The sequence below is a fragment of the Pygocentrus nattereri genome, chromosome 12 (assembly GCF_015220715.1).
Source record: "Pygocentrus nattereri isolate fPygNat1 chromosome 12, fPygNat1.pri, whole genome shotgun sequence".
Taxonomy (NCBI): Eukaryota; Metazoa; Chordata; class Actinopteri; order Characiformes; family Serrasalmidae; genus Pygocentrus; species Pygocentrus nattereri.
This window is the reverse complement of record NC_051222.1, coordinates 14,020,807-14,039,699: the sequence shown is the minus strand read 5'-3', so window position 1 is coordinate 14,039,699 and position 18,893 is coordinate 14,020,807. Positions and strand designations below refer to the sequence as shown.

Sequence of the window (18,893 nt, the reverse complement as noted above, 5' to 3'; positions counted from 1 at the left end):
CACAGGGCGCCAGTGGCGAATTTGCCAATCCTGGTGTTCTCTGGCAAATGCCAAGCGTCCTGCACGGTGTTGGGCTGTGAGCACAACCCCCATCTGTGGACGTCATGCCCTCATACCATCCTCATGGAGGCGGTTTCTAACCGTTTGTGCAGGCACATGCACATTTGTGGCCTGCTGGAGGTCATTTTGCAGGGCTCTGGCAGTGCTCCTCCTGTTCCTCCTTGCACAAAGGCAGAGGTAGCGGTCCTGCTGCTGGGTTGTTGCCCTCCTACAGCCTCCTCCACGTCTCCTGGTGTACTGTCCTGTCTCCTGGTAGCGCCTCCAGCCTCTGGACACAGCAAACCTTCTTGCCACAGCTCGCATTGATGTGCCATCCTGGATGAGCTGCACTACCTGAGCCACTTGTGTGGGTTGTAGAGTCCGTCTCATGCTACCACGAGTGTGAAAGCACCACCAACGTTCAAAAGTGACCAAAACATCAGCCAGAAAGCAGAAAGGTACTGAGAAGTGGTCTGTGGTCCCCACCTGCAGAACCACTCCTTTATTGAGTGTGTCTTGCTAATTGCCAATAATTTCCACCTGTTGTTTATTCCATTTGCACAACAGCTGTGAAATTGATTGTCAGTCAGTGTTGCTTCCTAAGTGGACAGTTTGATTTCACAGAAGTTTGATTTACTTGGAGTTATACTGTGTTGTTTAAGTGTTCCCTTTATTTTTTTGAGCAGTATATATATGTATGTATATATCCATCCATTCATTATCTTCCGCTTCTCCGGGTGTGTATATATATATATATATATATATATATATATATATATATACATACACACACATACACACATTCTGCCATTCATTTTGTCCTTTTGTGCGAGTTGATATTGAGGAAGAAGGAAGCCACAGCTGTAAGGATACCAATCTGTAAGGTTAGAACAAATGACAGTGAAGTGTATATAAAACCCCAATTCCAATGAAGTTGGGATGTTCTGTAAAACATAAATAAAACAGAATACGATGATTTGCAAATCCTTTTCAACCTATATTCAATTGAATACATACAAAGACAAGATATTTAATGTTCAAACAGATAAATTTTATTGTTTCTTGCAAATATTTACTCATTTGGAAACAGGTGAGTGTCATGATTGGGTATAAAGGGAGCATCCCTGAAAGGCTCAGTCGTTCACAAGCAAGGATGGGGCGAGGTTCACCACTTTGTGAACAACTGTGTGAGAAAATAGTCCAACAGTTTGAGAACAACGTTTCTCAATGTGCAATTGCAAGGAATTTAGGAATTTCATCAACTACAGTCCATAACATCATCAAAAGTTTCAGAGAATCTGGAGAAATCTCTGCAAGTAAGAGGCAAGACAGAAAACCAACACTGAATGCCCGTGACCTTCGATCCCTCAGACGGCACTGCACTAACAACCATCATCATTCTATAACGGATATTACCACATGGGCTCAGGAACACTTCAGAAAACCACTGTCAGTGAACACAGTTCGTCGCTCCATCTACAAGTGCAAGTGAAAACTCTGCCATGCAAAGCGAAAGCCACAAAATCAACACCACCCAGAAATGCTGCTGGCTTCTCTGGGCCTGAGCTCATCTGAGATGGACTGGCGCAAAGTGGAAAAGTGTCCTGTGGTCTGACGAGTCCACATTTCAAATTGTTTTTGGAAATCATGGATGTCGTGTCCTCCGGGCCAAAGAGGAAAAGGGCTGTCCGGATTGTTATCAGCGCAAAGTTCAAAAGCCAGCATCTCTGATGGTGTGGGGGTGTGTTAGTGCCCATGGCAGGGGTAACTTGCACATCTGTGAAGGCACCATTAATGCTGAAAGGTACATACAGGTTTTGGAGCAACATCTGCTGCCATCCAAGCTACGTCTTTTTCAGGGACCTCCTGCTTATTTCAGCAAGACAATGCCAAGCCACATTCTGCACGTGTTACAACAGCGTGGCTTCGTAGTAAAAGAGTGCGGGTACTAGACTGGCCTGCCTGCAGTCCAGACCTGTCTCCCATTGAAAATGTGTGGCGCATTATGAAGCGCAAAATATGACAACGGAGACCCCGGACTGCTGAGCAACTGAAGTTGTACATCAAGCAAGAATGGGAAAGAATTCCACCTGCAAAGCTTCAACATTTAGTGGCCTCAGTTCCCAAACGCTTACTGAGTGTTGTTAAAAGGAAAGGTGATGTAACACAGTGGTAAACACGCCCCTGTCCCAACTTCTTTGGAATGTGTTGCAGACATCAAATTCAAAATTAGTGAATATTTGAAAAAAAAAACAATAAAATGTATCAGTTTGAACATTAAATATCTTGTCTTTGTAGTGTATTCAACTGAATATAGGTTGAAAAGGATTTGCAAATCATCGTAGTCTGTTTTTATTTATGTTTTACACAACGTTCCAACTTCATTGGAATTGTATATTGTATATGTGTGTGTGTGTGGGTGTGTGTGTGTATGTGTATATATATATATATATATATATATATATATATATATATATATACATACATACACACACACACACACACATACATACACACATACACACACACACACACACACACACACACACACACACACGCATATATATATTCTACCATTCATTCGTCCTTTTGTGCGAGTTGATACTGAGGAGGAAGGAAGCCACAGCTGTAAGGATACCGTTAGGAACTCTCAGTCTGGGCTTAACTGACAGGTTCCTTGTGACATCTCAAAAAGCACACACACATGCGCACATACACACACATACACACACACACACACACACACACACACACACACACACTTAGCTAACAACTGAGCTTGCTGAGGATGCGCCACAAAAAATTGCCCCCAACTGTCAATCACTTAACAGCACAAGGAAGGACTTAGTGCAACACTGTGTCCTTTGAAATGGAGTGTGTGGAAGGTGGGGTTTGATAGAAGATTCCTGCAACTATTGGTTGGTCTTAGGCCATATTTTACCATATACGTTTCCATCAGGGATTGTATATGTTCAGACTAATGTGCATGATAGGGGAACAAGGCTAAAAAAGAAGCTGACACTAGGGTTGGGGGGTAAAACGGTAATATGGTATATCATGGTGTCACATGTCAAATTTCTATTCCACATCTGGATAGATAGATAAATATATTCAACCCATTTATATTATAGAGGGGTTCTGCCTACCAATGAAAATAGGGGGAACTCTAGGCATAACAGCAACTCACTCTTGGCTGAGAACTACATCAGCTTTCACTGCAACACTAGTCACTCAACCTTGTGCGATCCTTTAAATGGGTGTGTTATCGTCTAAAAAGTGTGCTGACATTTGGTATGTCAGCACAATCTGGACACTTTCAATAGCTTCTTGAGGTTTCTGAGTCAATCTTTCATTTTGTTTCAGGCAGCTTTTTCTGAGCCTTAGTCTGTAAAGGTAATTTGACCAACAATTTTAACATTGTGTTTTTCCGCACATCTACCAGTAAGTGGTAACACATCTCTGTGTGTATGACTGTGTGTGTTTCTTGGCCTGCACCTGTTTGTGTGTTTCTGACTTTGAGCTCATGCTCTGTTTCACTGCTTGTGGATGAATAAGCCATTGGTTAGGCTGTTTTGCATGTTGGTGAGGAACTGCGGCTCGTCAAGTAGCCACAGTCACCGCTCCGTTACCACAGGCCAGCCACTGCTAATGATATCGCAAAGAACTGTAGACAACACTCATAGAGCTCAGAGCAATAACCCCACCAAAAAGCCACACTTAAGACAGTTAACCTGCACAAACAAGAAATTTTGCACCTTCATATTTGCAGACTGTATATATGTATATGTCGCAACTCTTCATTTTTTTTCCATTTGAAAATGCCTGCTGCCCTTAGCATTGTGAGGACTTATTTCTCCACAAATGGACCCAAAAAGTGGCCTGAAATCACATGGGATCAAAGCATTAACTTACTTTGAAGTTAAACATGATTACACAATTTAGGAATGCTTATCATTTTGGCGATCCAGGATCATAAACATATATACAGCAGTGGCGAACCATGACTATAAGCCCTTAAGCTCAAGCCAAAAAAAAGTCAAACTCTGTCAACACTCACACAAAACCCACCTCTATAATAGAGCTACTTCTGCAATTGTGTCTTCTTCTAGTAGTTTGATAGGGCTATGCTAATGGAAATTACCATGAACATTTCTGGCTGTTCTAGATTTAACATGTACAACTGAAAAGTAATCTTTTCTCTTACACCATCATCCTTTTAGTTCCCAAGCATGTTATGGGTCAATATGACATGTTAGGCCTAACCAATGAGAGTGCTAGCTTAGCTGTATCCACCCTACCTGGAAAACATGAGGGGAAAAAAAACTGAGGACAATTTTCCTAACTACTAGATATTTGCAGAGTTTAAATACAACCAGCAAAGTCATTACATTACATTATATTATATAAACAGAAACTAAGAATTAGAGGCCTAGAGGGCCTGGAGGGTTCCTTACTGATATAGAGTACTGTGCAAAAGGACGCCAACAAAACTGTTAAAAACTACATTTCTTGGCACTAAATATGTTTTGACAGAAGAAAAAATATCTAACATTTAAATATATACATATGATCTTGTTGTTTGTTTGTTTTAAGTTTTTAAATCGAGGCTTTTTTGAATTGTTTAGCTTATATAAGTGTATTGGTTAACTGTAAACACTGGCCCTCTTTGAGGAGAGCTTTGGAAAAGGTTAAGCCAACAAATTGAAACATGTAAAATCATCATTTATTGGTACTTAGCATATTTTGAAAATCTTAGAAAATGATGTGCATGGGTGCATTTATTTGGTATATCATATGTCAACGATGTCATGTGCACTTATTAAGGTTTCACTGATCCTTTTGCACATTTCCTGTGTACCTAACAAAACCAGGTGTATAGAAAGAGTGAGGGTAAGAGCAGGAGGCATGCCTGCACCTTGCAACTGCAACCCTTTCCTGCCAAGCCTTAAAGCGAGGCCTATTCCGCTTTTAAGAGAAAAAAGGCGCACAAGGCTTAAGAGTTTAAAAAAAAAAAAACTCAGAAAAGTTCTAATTGACAGCAATACGGTTATGTCGAACAAAAAACAACGTCTCCCTCACAACCCAAGGCTTGCCGGCTGACAGGAAAGGGGGATGGGGGTGGGAGGAGATGAAGTTTGAGTTCACAACCTCTTATCTGCACCAGCAAAAGCTTCTCTGTGGTTTTGTGCATTTGAGTTTACTCTGTGGAGCCTCTGTCTTTCTCTCCTCTCGCACATTTATGACACTGTGAGAGCGCATGTTTTGTCCAACGTTTGACACGTGGCCCTGAGCCCATCGGGCGCCTTCAGAAAGAAAGAAGGATGTAAAATGACTAAAACGTTAAGCTGGTTTGCTTGCATGTAAGAGTATGATTATTATGGGATGCACTGCTTAATCAAAAATCATAGTCAAGACAAGCATATTTGCCACATATCAAATATCATGATAACTGAAAACAAGCGCTCTTAAAACTCTAAAGCCAGAAGTCTACATCAAACACCGAGAAAACAGAACCAAACTGCCGCAGAACACACTGTTATAAATGCGTTTTCAAGGCTATTAGTTATAAGGTTATTAGTTCTTCGGCATTTATTCATGAAATGAAATGAAAATGAAATGAACCTTTATTGTCATTACACATTGTACTTGTACATTTGCGCATTGAAATTGGTTTACGCCCCCCCCCCCCCCCCCCCCCCTCTTGGTGCAATAGAAATAGAAAGTTGAAATAGAAAATAGAAAAGTTTTAAAGTTTAAGCAAATGAAATAACAGATTAGAGCTACGGTTAACTATACTAACTATGGGGTTAACTATGGGGTTGCTCCAATAAGGAATCTTACTGTAAAGATGGGGATAGTCTGTGTGTATCTGTGTTATTTATATTATTTTGTGTCTGGGGTCCGGGTTGTCACTGTGTCACTTATGTGCCTTTTGGCCAAGGTGTTTAACAAAGAGCACGTCTCACAGTGGAATCATGACCTCCTCCTCTCTGTCTATGCCGACACTACAATATACTTAAAAGTGTACTTCTTATCACTGCTAGAAGCCCGTTTCATGTATTGAACCAGTTGTAGTCAGGGAACTTTTTTTTTCATAACTATAACAATATTTGACTCGCAGTAGTGAGGGAATAATTAATAGTAGTTAAAGGGGTTAAAGGGGTTAATCAACTATCAACAAGCTGAATAGTATGACCATTTGAAAAAACGCTGACTTCCATCCTTGATATAAGATTGATCGTAGATAAACTATAGAGTTATATATAGGTTTTCTGAATTTGTATATCCTGTTTCTATGTGCTGTTTCAGCAACAGTAACAGGCTTTTATAGACACGGCACCACACATGCCAGCATTCAACTCGTGGGCTTTATAATCAGCTGGTCATATGACGAATTAAATGTGTAAGCAGTGAAAGTATCATGTGTAATGTGATAGCCCTGAAAACGTATTCATTTGTTCTACTTCAATTTGTACTAAAAACCTACCCACTCATTGGTAAAGTAGAAGTTTTTGGTATATTCTAGAGGGGGAAAAGTACCTGTGGTTATTGGTCATGCTCTGTGGTCTCTAATGAATTCAGAAGAGAACCTGCGCAATAGTCTTCCTTCCTTTTTCCAGAGAATGCACTTTTGCTGTTAACAAATATGAAGCAGCTATGAATCTATGGAACCTATGAAGCAGCAGAGATTCTGGTTCCATTTAAGCATTAGAACACGTAAGAGAGTGGGAGTGTATAACTGTGAATAACATCATGGCTGTGACTTGGTCGCAGGCAGGAGCTGAATGTGAGTACTGTAGATTATCACAGGATTATTTTTGATCATATTTGGTGTTCTTTTTTTTTATGCAACAGTTCTACAAAATAAAGGAAAAGGTCAAGAAAAGGGCCCTGAATACTGTATCAAATGAGCTTTAATACTGCCAGGTCTTTCCACCAAAAAAAGTACAGAGCTGTAAAACTGACTCAATAGTAGGTTCAGCCAAGCATTTTCATTATTCTGTTCATTTCTGGCTCATTCCAGTTTGCTAAGTTGTTCCGTCGTCGTAGCTGCCGACTGAAAAGCTTGCTTAGAGGCAACAACAGGCTTCAAATTTGGTGTAGGCCTTGCTGTTACAGTCCTCTTCAGAATCTGACAAAACAGGCTGCAGAAAGGTTCTCTAATTCATCCGTTTTCTTTTTTTTTTTTTGTGCTAAAGTAGAAACTTTAGTAATGGTTAGCTGCAGCAAAAAGCAAGTCATCACCACCAGTGCTCAGTGGAATGATGAACTACTGTGAAAAAAAGTGTTTATCCAATCAGACGGTGCCATCAGAACTAACTGAAAATAACTATAAATGGAAATGCAGGTGAAAGTCCAAATGTCCAGTTGTTCTAAAAGAGACAAATCTATCATCTAATCTATCCACCAAATCTGTTCCAAACAATGCCCCAGTTTCTTTTAAGAGGTGGAGGATACTTCATGAACTAGTACATAAATATTTACATATTTACAACAGTCAGGAAAATAAAAACAGAACAGAGGGACAGTGTTTGACTCAGCGTTCTCTGCTTGTCACAGAAGCCAAATGCTATCAATCCTGCCTGGTGCTAAAAAGCATCTTTCTCCACCTACTTACATTCAAAACGACATTCTTTTGGCTAAATATTTTGTCCCAAATGATGATTTTAGTCTCTATTCCTTTGCATTAATGTGCAATCTAATGTGTTGACCTGTGAACGGGTGTTTATAGGGCCACTTAAAGCATCAAAAAAGCTGCTTATTCATTGCTCATGCACAGATGTGGCTCAACACAGCTTGGCTGTTGTCATGACCACCAAGTTAAAAACTGCTGACAACAGTCAATTCTCTGTGATTCTAGTGTGCTCAGTAGCACGAAATTCAAAAGTCATGTTATTAGCTCAAATTTTGGTGCTGGAAGGAAAAAAAACAACAAAGCAAAGATGGAGGGGTCCAGAATCCAGCTGTACCATGTGCCACTGTGCAAATTTTATTGAAGTGCATCAGTGTGAACACTAATGACTCTCTCTAGGCCCTATACTACCTCCAAAGATGAAATCAGCTTTTTAAAGAACTGTCAGAAGAAGCTGCAATTGAGGAATAAATTCATAATTTCTTTCAGTTGTCTTTAACAATGGAGAACTGGCCTCTGTAACAAGCTGAACCACAACGTTTCAGTTTAATTTGAGGTTTAACTAGATCAATAGCCACCCAGCCAAACTGTTGATGTGATATGATGTGGTCAGTCAATCGATGCTTCTTCTTTGAGTATCTGATGAACTTCTTAGAGTAGATTATTTTAATTAACGCTTGACAATAGTACTTTTTCCTCTTAGAATGTCTTTCGGTTTGCATAAGGTGCAGAACTTTAACCTTTCAGTTTCAGCATCAGAAGAACATTTTAGCACATTACTGACCAGAGAGGTCAATTAACATCATGGGAAACAGTGCCAGTCAAAGTGTTCTAGAAATCAAAAGCAAGCAGTATTAATCATCATTTCTCACTCATAGCTTATTTAAAGAAGCAGAGAGATTCTAAACCTTCAATCCTTACCACATTTGTGATGGTAAGTAGAAGATATTTTATTATTGCTTTAATTTGAAGAGAAGCTCTTGTTGTGCATATGGTTCTGTTGTGGAAATAAAACCAATCCTTCACATTTTGCTATGTTTTTCTCATCATGTGACATCAAACAAATGGAAAAAGGAGTGCATACTCATAGAGCATGTAAATCAAATGTAAATGTAATTCATTACATGAACGCTGTAATTAATATGCAATTACATTTTGACAGTACAACAAACCAAATGCCATAACTCCACTTGTTATGGTTAAAGCAATGAATCAAGTAAATTCCTTATTAGTTGGGTTCTTGTTACACAAAACCATGTTTGAGTCTCCCAAGCAAAAGATTCAAGGTCTTCCTAGCAAAAGAATCACTGAACTTCAAGGAACCTATCAAATGGTTTAAGTGTCCTGTGGTTACAACTTTCAGAAGCCACTATATTCCTTGCAAAGTGCATTTTGACTGCTTAAACCTATCACTCAGCTCACTCAGTCTCCAACACCCAGTTTTTAGCACATTTATCTGTATTGTTGGAGCCTTGCGTCCAGCGGTGGCGCCGCTTGCTACCTCCGTGTCCCACTGCTGTCCGACACTGGGGCTCGATAGCGGCCTGCCAGCTTGTCTAGTGGACAACAGGCTCAATATCAGCAGAACCAAAGACCTCCAGTCAACGAGTCCCTGTAAAGGAAGCAGGCCAGTGGGGGCAAAAATCCATCCCGTCGGAGCAATACACTGGGCGCAGTCAGGACAGGAAATTCAATAGATCCTTAGCCACTGACCAGCAGCATGGCTCCTGCTGTCATCCGAGTCTCTTACAGTGACATCAGCATTTATTGGTATTCTACATTGAGGTGGATCAGGTATTATAGCCTCAGATGTTCCAGAAATGCCTCTAGGTGAAGTAGTGTAAATGGCAAAGCTTTCTGTCCAACAGCAGAATGTAGGAGTAGCATATTAGTGTACTCCACAACTGAAGCATTGCAGTATGCAACAGTGTGTTAAAAGACATGTTAACAAGTAGGGTGGTGAAATGAAGTTTTGCTGGCATCACCTAGATGCTATTCACACAAAACATTGGGTGAAATATGAGCATCGGTCATACTCATCTAGTGTACAGTTTTCACTAAGTCTCCAAGTGAGGACGTATGAGGGAATTATAGTCCTTTGTAAATACCTTTTTGAATTTGTGGGGACCTGACAGGGTGGACAGCTTCCTTCTAGGGTGCCTGTGGATGTTGATAACCAGAATCAGCAATGGGCAGGCATTCGGCCACTAGGATGCAGGCCCTTCGGCTCCAGCCTCCAGTGAAGGACATGAGGCCTGGGGACAGCCATAAATCCCTCATAAAGGAGGCTGTGGTCCACAGGAGTATAAAAACAACCTTATAAAGCTATCACCTTTAGCTAAACAGCCATAGATATATGGGCCGGAAACTCGGCTTGGAGGTGCCAGAAAGGATGGATGAAGGTTTTAGAGAAGGAAAGTGGTAAAGATGGGTGACAGAATGAAATAAGGCAGTTTTGCTGGGAAAAAAGTGAGAATAGGGTGGATAAGAGGTTCTGATAATGGAAGGAAAGGGGAGCAAAGTGGTGAATACTAAAGCCCCCATGCAACCCCAGAACAACCTGCTGTCCTTCAGTGCAGAATGGCCTGGTGCTGATTCAGCCTACAGCACTAGAGCAGAAAGTTTCTCTAAAAGCTCTTCAACAGGTTTTAGATATAGTTTACTTAAATACAGCTTACTGCAAAAAAATAATAGTGATAATAATATAATGAATAATGTAATAAATATTGTAGGTTGCTAAGATGTCAAGTCATTAAAAGTGTCAAAGAAGTATATAGAAGTGACCTGAAGCAGTGGCTTTTGAAGTGTAGACATATTTTCCTAAAAATCATTACCACATGCATCTTCATGAAGCCAACTGGCTCACTTTTTTGCAAACTCAGCAATCTACAAAAAAGGTTTTGGCTAAATTATAAGAATTTAATCTATACCATGACCCACCGGACCTCAAGTCTGTACGTTTTCAGCTACTGCACTGGGTTACTAAGGACAACATTAGGCCAAACACTGATAACGCTCCTCCTGTGAAAGATTTGCACGATGATATATTTCCTATGGTCCTACGTAGACAGCTAGCAAAAAGCAGACACCCAAAACACCTCTTTAATAAATGTGAGCTCTAAGAAAGTTGAGATCAACGTGAAAGATTAGCACCCAAACCCGAAAGCTGGTACGCACACAGCCGTTTCACAGTGTTCTGTATGTACAGAGGGCGTGTATGTGTGGTACATTTTAACACCGGAATGATGTGATGAATCGAAACCACAGAAATGATAAGGGGAGAATCTTTATATGTATGTGTGCAGGCCTGCGTATGTACTGCTAATGCAAAAGAGAAATGCAATTGGGAGAGCAAGAAACCACAAAGACCAAAACCCACCAATCACGACATCATGCACTTCCATGGTAAACTGAGTGGCTACGCATGAACCCCGTAGATTTCACACATTTGAAAGCAACACTATCTTTGTATTGCTCCTGGTGATTGTTCTGTTAATTAAATTAGCTTACAAATAATCAGAAAGTGGTGAATCTAAGGGCCACTTATTAACAAAGACCACAAAGGCTTATACTTTATAACATGTTGCAGGAATGATGTGGCAAATAATACAAATCATACAATTTTCCACTTACCACAGTTATAGTTGACTGGCCAAAGCATGTGCGATGTCATAATTTTACTTCTTTATTTTAGCTCTGGAGCTCTGAGAATAACATTGCTAACAAACACAAGAAGTCAATACTTCAATTTCTTTCATAAATACATCCCCAAAACTTCAATATGGTCATGCAAACTTGTCAGTGTGGTTCAGCGCACCATATAACGTATTCCGAACTGCAAAAATGAACAAAACTTGACTGCTGCACAGAATCTGTTTCAAATTCAAGTACGCCACAGTGGGGATGTGGATACTAGATTACATTTGCGTTTCTGTTGTGTTTATTCATAAACATGTGTCTTGAGTTTGAAAATCAAGATTAATAGTTATTTTTGAAAAGAAATAGCAGAAAGAGTGAAAGTAATCTGTCGCTGTAGTATGGCTGTCATGTTTGTGCACAAATAAGAGTTGGAATTTGACACAACACCTGTTGTTTAAAGAGGCTGCCTGCAGCATTCAGACACACAGTGTGCATTTTTAGTTCACACTAAATTCTACTGTCCCCTAAATCACATTGACAAGTCTGTGCTACTTTCATTTTAAAAGAGGATGTATGTAGTGAAAAGATTTGGGTGTCTATTGATTTCTAGTCTTTGTTAGCAACATAAGCTCCATCGTAGCTCCAGTTTAAAACTAAAGACACAAAACTTGGATACCAAACATGGCTCAGCTTATCAACTACATATGGTAAGTGACGTTTTGCCAAACACTGCCAATTCCTTTAGGAGAATAGCTCTGGAAACCAGCGGGACATTTTGGTAATTGATTGTACTTGATTTGGTAATTGTACTTGATTAAACTATATATTAATAAAATATACTTACTGGAAACTGAAACTGAACTGCTTGCTTTTACATTTATTACACTATACACTACATCTAGCTTGTAATGTATAATGTTATATATAACGGAATACTTTTCACTTACACAGAAAAAGAAAATATCCAATGGCTATACTATGAAGGATAAAACACATGATATATACACGTGCACCATGAATCAGTGACAATGTGAGATTGTACCTCCTTCAGTTATCTTTGTCTGGACACACATGTGCACATACACGCACAAAAATGTATATTTGCATGTGCAGTACTGTGGCTCTCAGTCAAGCGCATAGGTAGGCTAGAACTGTTTTTCCCAACCCTGGTCCTAGACACACAGTGCCCAGTACATTTTAGTGCTTTCCCTGCTTTACCACATCCAATCCAACTCAGCAAGAACTTGTTAATGGACTAATTCATTTAATCAAGTGTGTTGGGAGCAGGAAAAACATTAAAATCGCAGGTCAGTATGCCTCCAGGACCACACTGGGAAATACTGCTCCAGATTCTAAGCTTAGGCTGTCAATGCTTTAAATGAGTGAAAATTACAGCAGTGTATTCAAGCGGTTCTCAATTCTGGTCTAGAAGTACCACTGCCCTGTACAGTTTACAGTTTCCCCTGCTCCCAGTACACTTGACGCAACTAATGAACTAATTAACGACCTAAAACCTGAAGCTAACTCTAAACAGACACTCAATCTAAACCTCTAAAACCTAACCCTTACCCTAAACCACTCACTCCAAAACTAACCTTAACCACAACCTTAAACCTGAACTTAACTCTAAACCATATACTCACACAAAACCTGCTCTTAACTTCAACTCAAAAGCCCAAACCTAATCCAAACACTCTCCCTAACCCCAACCTCAACCCAAAATCTCACCCTAAGCCTAAATCAAACACTCTAACACAAACACTAACCTAAAACCAAAACCTGAGCCTAAACCCAACATTAACTTCAACCTAAAAGCTGAACCAATACTCACTGTAAAACAAACACTATCCTCAACCCAAAACCTGAACCTAGCCCTGACTCTACATTCCTAACAATAAAAACTCCTAAGAGCTTCTTGATTGGTTATATGAAAATGTGCTATATGTTATAGGAAAAAAAATCTTTAGATAACCCAAATTAATTCTACTATGGCCCCACTCGAATTAATCCTATTTGGCACCATTCATTTTAAAAGTGTAACCCTAACCTTAACCTCAACCTAAAACCTAAACCCAAAAGTGCTAATTACTCAATAAACATTACTAATAGATTGTTAATGTTGAAAATGTATTGCTTGCTAACGTTAACTATTGCAGTAAATGATGATAATGAAGGAACCTTAATGTAAAGCATAACTAGACTGAACTGAATTTCTTTTTCCTTTCATTAACAGCACGCTGGCCATACATCAGCATATTTCCGGGGCTTTCAACTGTCACCTCACGAAGCATTGTGGACAAAGTCAGTCTTGTCTGTGAGAAACAGAAAAGTTCCTCCGAGGCTGCTGGTTGGTGAGCACATGTGTACATGCGTCGAGTACGACTGATAAACTTCCTGTGTTAACTGACAGCGTTCGCAAGGCACGCTAAATGTGCATGAACTAGAGTCAGGAAACAAAAACAAGGCTGCAGATCTCTTTCACACAGAGCTCACAGGCAAGCTGGTATCTGAAGCACAGCTAAAATTACATCAGTAAACTTTTCAGTTCATGTTTTAATATTCAGCATTTTCAGAATCGATACAATATTCGATTGTAATGTCTTTGTGCAAAACAACTTTAAAACCAGTGCAACGGAGCTATGAATGACAAATAGACAAACAGAGAAGATGCACTCTGATGCCTAGTTTTTAATCAATGACAGTGGTTTCCTAAAAAGACTGCAAATGACCCTAAAAACAGACTGTACTTGGGAAAGTTTTCAATTTAAATTATTCTGAATCTCAAGGGCAAAAGATCAGTTTTTCAACAATAAAGCTGCAAAACAGTATCAACATTTGCAGTATCATAGTTTGTACTATTAGGAAAAGGAGTAGATGGATTTGACAACACTTTACTGATGTCAAGATGCAGAAGAGCAAAAACATCCTCAGCCCATCTCCAGGGGTACTTTATTGAGGGGCAGCATACATAAGCCTTTCACAACAGCCACAATAAACCTGTAGAAACATTCACATAGGCTTATTTCACTATTTGTCAGTTGTCAGAAAGGCTGTTTCTGGCCATTTTGATGTCATTTCACCTCAGTGTTTTGACAACTGATGCCTGCTGGAAAAAGTCTTAATTCAGACTTCATGTAGACTAATGACTGCTAGCTTTCAACAAAGTCTTACATTCGCAGTGTATGTCACTGTACATCAGTGAGCATTACAAAGATAACAGCTTATTGAAGCTCTATAATGGTGAAAAATGAGTTTACACTTCCAAGATAGTACATAGCGGCACATGTTTGCAGTGCAAATCATTTGCTAAGTATACTGTATTACTCCTCTTGCAAGTTTGTTCCAGGTTCTAATTTCTGGGTGTGTTTATGAGTTCATCTGTCTCCCTGCCTTAACCTCTACATCATAAAATCCAAACACCAGCTCCCCCTCTCTTTCCTGGGAGCAAAGGACAGATATTGAGTCTGTAGTCCTTCCCAGGCATCTGACACACTAACAAAGTATGCTTCACCAAGCTTTTATCCATAACCTCCCTCTCACACCCAGGGACCTGACTACATAGAAGTCAAAATTCAACATGAACCCTGAGCTGCATTAATCAGTCATAACATCTGCTAGCTTGCTAATAAACATGTCACAATACAATATCTATCATGTAACAATGATCCAAATGCGTAGGCGATTGGTTATTTACCTGGGTCATAACACCTTTAGTTGAGTATCAGTTTAAACAAGCATATCCCAAGTATCAGTTTAAACAAGTACATCCAATCCATGGAAGCATCTCACAGTCCAAAGGGCATTATACCGACTCTGTAGAGACCGCTGTGTTGTTGATGGTGGAATGAGGTTAACCAGTGGAACACTCAGTAACCCACAGCCTTGTGGTTTTCAGATTCAGCCACGAGATTTCAGTACACCACTGACACAGCAAACCAACAATTGTGAATTGCCATTTTGCCTATACTTCTCCATCTCGCTTAGAATTTTGAATGCACAGGGTGCAGTCAGCAAAGTTAAGTCAAAATGGGAGTGATCAACTTCTTGTTTCAAAAATGTGAGTCAGACGTTTTGACTGAAATTCCAACATTCAAATTCAAAGAGGTGCTGGCATACTGTAGAAACCTAACCTTTATTTGAACGAAAACGACTCACCCCTGGCGAAGCAAGACTGATAGGATGAGAAGTTCTCGAAGATGCTGTTTGAGGCCATGGTGAGAGGTTGCTTCTCGTCCTCTTCACTGGAGTCCACCGCCTCCAACTTCACTTGGCTCCTAATTTTGAATGCCTCCGTGCTTTGACCTGCAAAGACCAACAGAGCCATGAAGACATGTCAGAAAATGTGCATGGTGAAAGCATCAAACAGTCTAGCTCAGACATCCTCCACAGTGGCCCAAATCTGAACAAAATCCCAGGGTTACACACCCACACCCTCAACCCCATGGTCATCCAGTGCTGGTCCAGTTGTGGCATTGGGGCAGTTGGGTCCTTGCGTGTTGTGCATGGTTGAGAGACACGGCAGATAGTGATCGGCGGTCAGACTGCGGTCGACTGATGCTTACCCTTGTGCAAAAGAGAAGGAGCAGAAATGTGTCGCTGTGGTTTCTCTCTCTCTCTCTCTCTCTCTCTTTTTCTCTCTCTCTTTTTTTTAGTAATCCGGGTGATTCACACTGACATCGACACGTACACTCAGCACCCTCCTTCCCTCAGTTTCTCTCTTTCTATCTTCTGGTTCCCTCTAGTCTATCTTTATCTCACTTTTCTCCAGGGCTCAGAGAGCCGTGACTGGTCACAGTTTTGGTTTGTGGTTGTGGTGGCCCACAGAAAGCTTCTCCCAGAGCAGGCGACAAGTTTAACTCTTCCTTTCTATAAAAAAAAAAAAGCAACCTAACCCTGGCTGCTCAAGCCCCATTGGGCCACAATGGTCACATGGTCCACTGTGGAGAAAATTTCATTCTGACTTTTTGTTTAGACATTGTCTTTCGTATAACCTCGTGGTTTTGCATCATGGCTTGGTCTATCAGCCCTCACCTGTCTCCGTACCCTGACAGGAGGAAACTGATGTGTGACTTTTTTCATATGCAAGAAGGAACAATGTAAGATAGGCTGAAGCAAGTGCAAGTAGGTGAGAGAGCAGGAGTGTTCAGGAGTGTGTATGTGTGTATGTGTGCTGAAGAGAGGATAAGAGAGAAGTGAGTCACTGCACACAAAGTCTAATGCAAATCTCTCTCCAGGACAGCACACAATTAGCCCTGTGTCTGTGGCATCGTTTGACTGCTTCAGCTTGTCCGAATTTACATGTCATCTTTTCATATCTGTTTCATCTACTTATTTTGCAAGAGAAAAGAAGTTTGTGTTTACTTACAGTAACACTGAGCAAAATGATCACACACTTGTTTGCGTGGGGAAAGCTTTTTGCTTGTTGCTTAAAGTTTCATTGTCATAACAAAACCATATAATTGAAGGTATACAGCAGAACAACATATAGATCTATTATGCGTGATAAAAGTAACAAGATGTAATTCCAAGTAATTCTGGAGTATTTCTATTGGTCTACTCATCATGTAATTTTCAACTTGCATTTTCAAAAGGTAAAAAAAAATGTTATGAGGTTCTGATATGATCATAACAATATGCTTGCTGTACTTCAACATGTACAAGTACACAAAAACATAGTTTCTATTTCTGGTTTATGCTTTTTTTTCCCAGTTTCTAGTATTTCAGCATTATACGCTAAACTATAGTTTCACAGGTGTGCAATAACTGACTACTGTCCATATATTGCCCACTGTCCATCATTTGACAAAACAAGCCATTGCAGATGTCTAATTTTGTGCAAAGAACACCACGTTCGGAAGGGCCCCATGCAAAAAACCCTCAAAGCCCATTATATCACCCTCAGACACCTGCGTCCACTCCCAACCCCTTGCCCCCCACCTGTAACGTACCCTTGCAACACCTCACCTGCACCACACCTCCAGCACATGCCAAATACACCCACACCTGTGCTCACTTTTCCACACAGTAATTGAGGGTACTGTGGTCAAGTATGGTGGGGCGGAGTGTGGCGGTTCGCATCAGCGTGCACGGCCAGCTGCTACTCCACCCACGCTAGACTCCGGTTTCAAACTGAGACGCAGACACACTCCAGGGCAAAATGCTGGCATTTGTGGGTTCTAGGCCTCTGCAGTCTTTAACTCTTAGAAGTCAAACGTTATTACTTGATTCTGCTATATTAGTCAAATACAACTGTGTAATGCCATATTAATCACATATGCATTGAATCACATTCAGTTACATTCATTAGATACATATCATAACAAAGCATCTCTTTTGCCTACAAGCACAAAGGCGATATTGACTGAAAGTTTAGAAATTGCATTTTGACAAAATGTCTCTACTTGTTTTAATGAGCTACACACGATGAATTATTGTTACATATAAAATTTAACCATGTTTTTATCATGCTATTGTTAGCATAACTCACTTTGTCACCCAGAGGAGGATGGGCTCCCATTTGGAGTCTTAATGCCTCCCAGCGGTTCTTTTTCCTGCTGTTCCATTGTTACTTTCCATTTCCATAAATTATATATTTTGGTTGAAGTGTGAGTGGCCTCAACAGAGTCTTGTGCCAAGGGGCCTTGCAAGACTCTGATCCGTCCCTGATAGTAGGAGAAATGGCCAGTGAGTGTAGATATACAAGGTATGTGTGTACCTAATGTGTACCTAATAAACTGGAAACTCTGTGTATATCTAGCTAATGCGTGGTAGCTCCGTTCTTGTGATTTACTTTATTTTATTCACAAAAACACACTCTATGGCAGAGATTTTAGACTTTGGACTTGCAACACTGCATTGCTTTGTCTGATGTAACACAGTTTTTTTAGCCAGCTGATCATTAAGTCCTTGAGAAGTTGAAATGGCTGGTAACCAAAAAATTGCTGGTAATTAAAGCTCCTGTGATAATAACATAAGGTTCCAGGTTATGGCTTTCCACAGGACCTGGCTACTTGGTTCAGGTGAGATACCTGAATCTTTAGTTGCTGTGAATACTTGGCCCATCATGTGAAATAACAGAAAAGGTAATACGGCACAAAACATGATGATGTTTTATAATTATCATGACAAACACGGCCACGATAAGCTTTTCTGAGTACATTTTGGACATAGTCAGAAATTAAACATTAAGCTAGTCTATGTTTTATTACAAAGAGAGCACAGCCTGTCCTGTTCACCTGTGCAGTGTAGTTTGTGAAACACAGAAGCTCTCCTGAACAAATACAACAGAAGAGCCACTATATGACAGTAGGTGTGAATACAGGAGGACTTTGAGATTGTAGTGAACTGCTAACCTTTGAAGACACAATATGGACACCGTACAGCTGCTGTTTCCAGAGAGATTCTGGTTTTAAGACTGTTTAAGACTATTACTGGGACTGTGTGAAAAGCCATTTCACAACACATTGAACCCAAGTTTCATTTTCATAAATGTTCTTTCTTCATTCTCTGTCTAATTGTTTGGCACATTGGTTTGTTGGGTCACAGAGTAACTGAGATGGTCTGGGCCTACCTGAAAATGCTT

At 40.2% G+C, this 18,893-nt stretch overlaps 1 protein-coding gene across 3 annotated transcripts in view; it reads right to left on the bottom strand.

Moving 5' to 3' along the window:
* runx1 (RUNX family transcription factor 1) overlaps window positions 1-16,109 on the bottom strand; it is a 64,615-nt gene extending 48,506 nt beyond the window's left edge. Inside the window, exons 1-2 of one of the 3 annotated variants that reach the window (XM_017701918.2) lie at window positions 15,737-16,109; window positions 15,467-15,613 (exon numbers count right to left, since the gene is read on the bottom strand). In XM_017701918.2, the coding sequence (XP_017557407.1) occupies window positions 15,467-15,613; window positions 15,737-15,815 (226 nt within the window). In that variant the 5' untranslated portion in view covers window positions 15,816-16,109. The remainder of the gene's footprint in view (window positions 1-15,466; window positions 15,614-15,736) is intronic. The other 2 variants (XM_017701916.2, XM_017701917.2) reach the window with 2 other exon arrangements.
* Window positions 16,110-18,893: the final 2,784 nt, after the last annotated feature.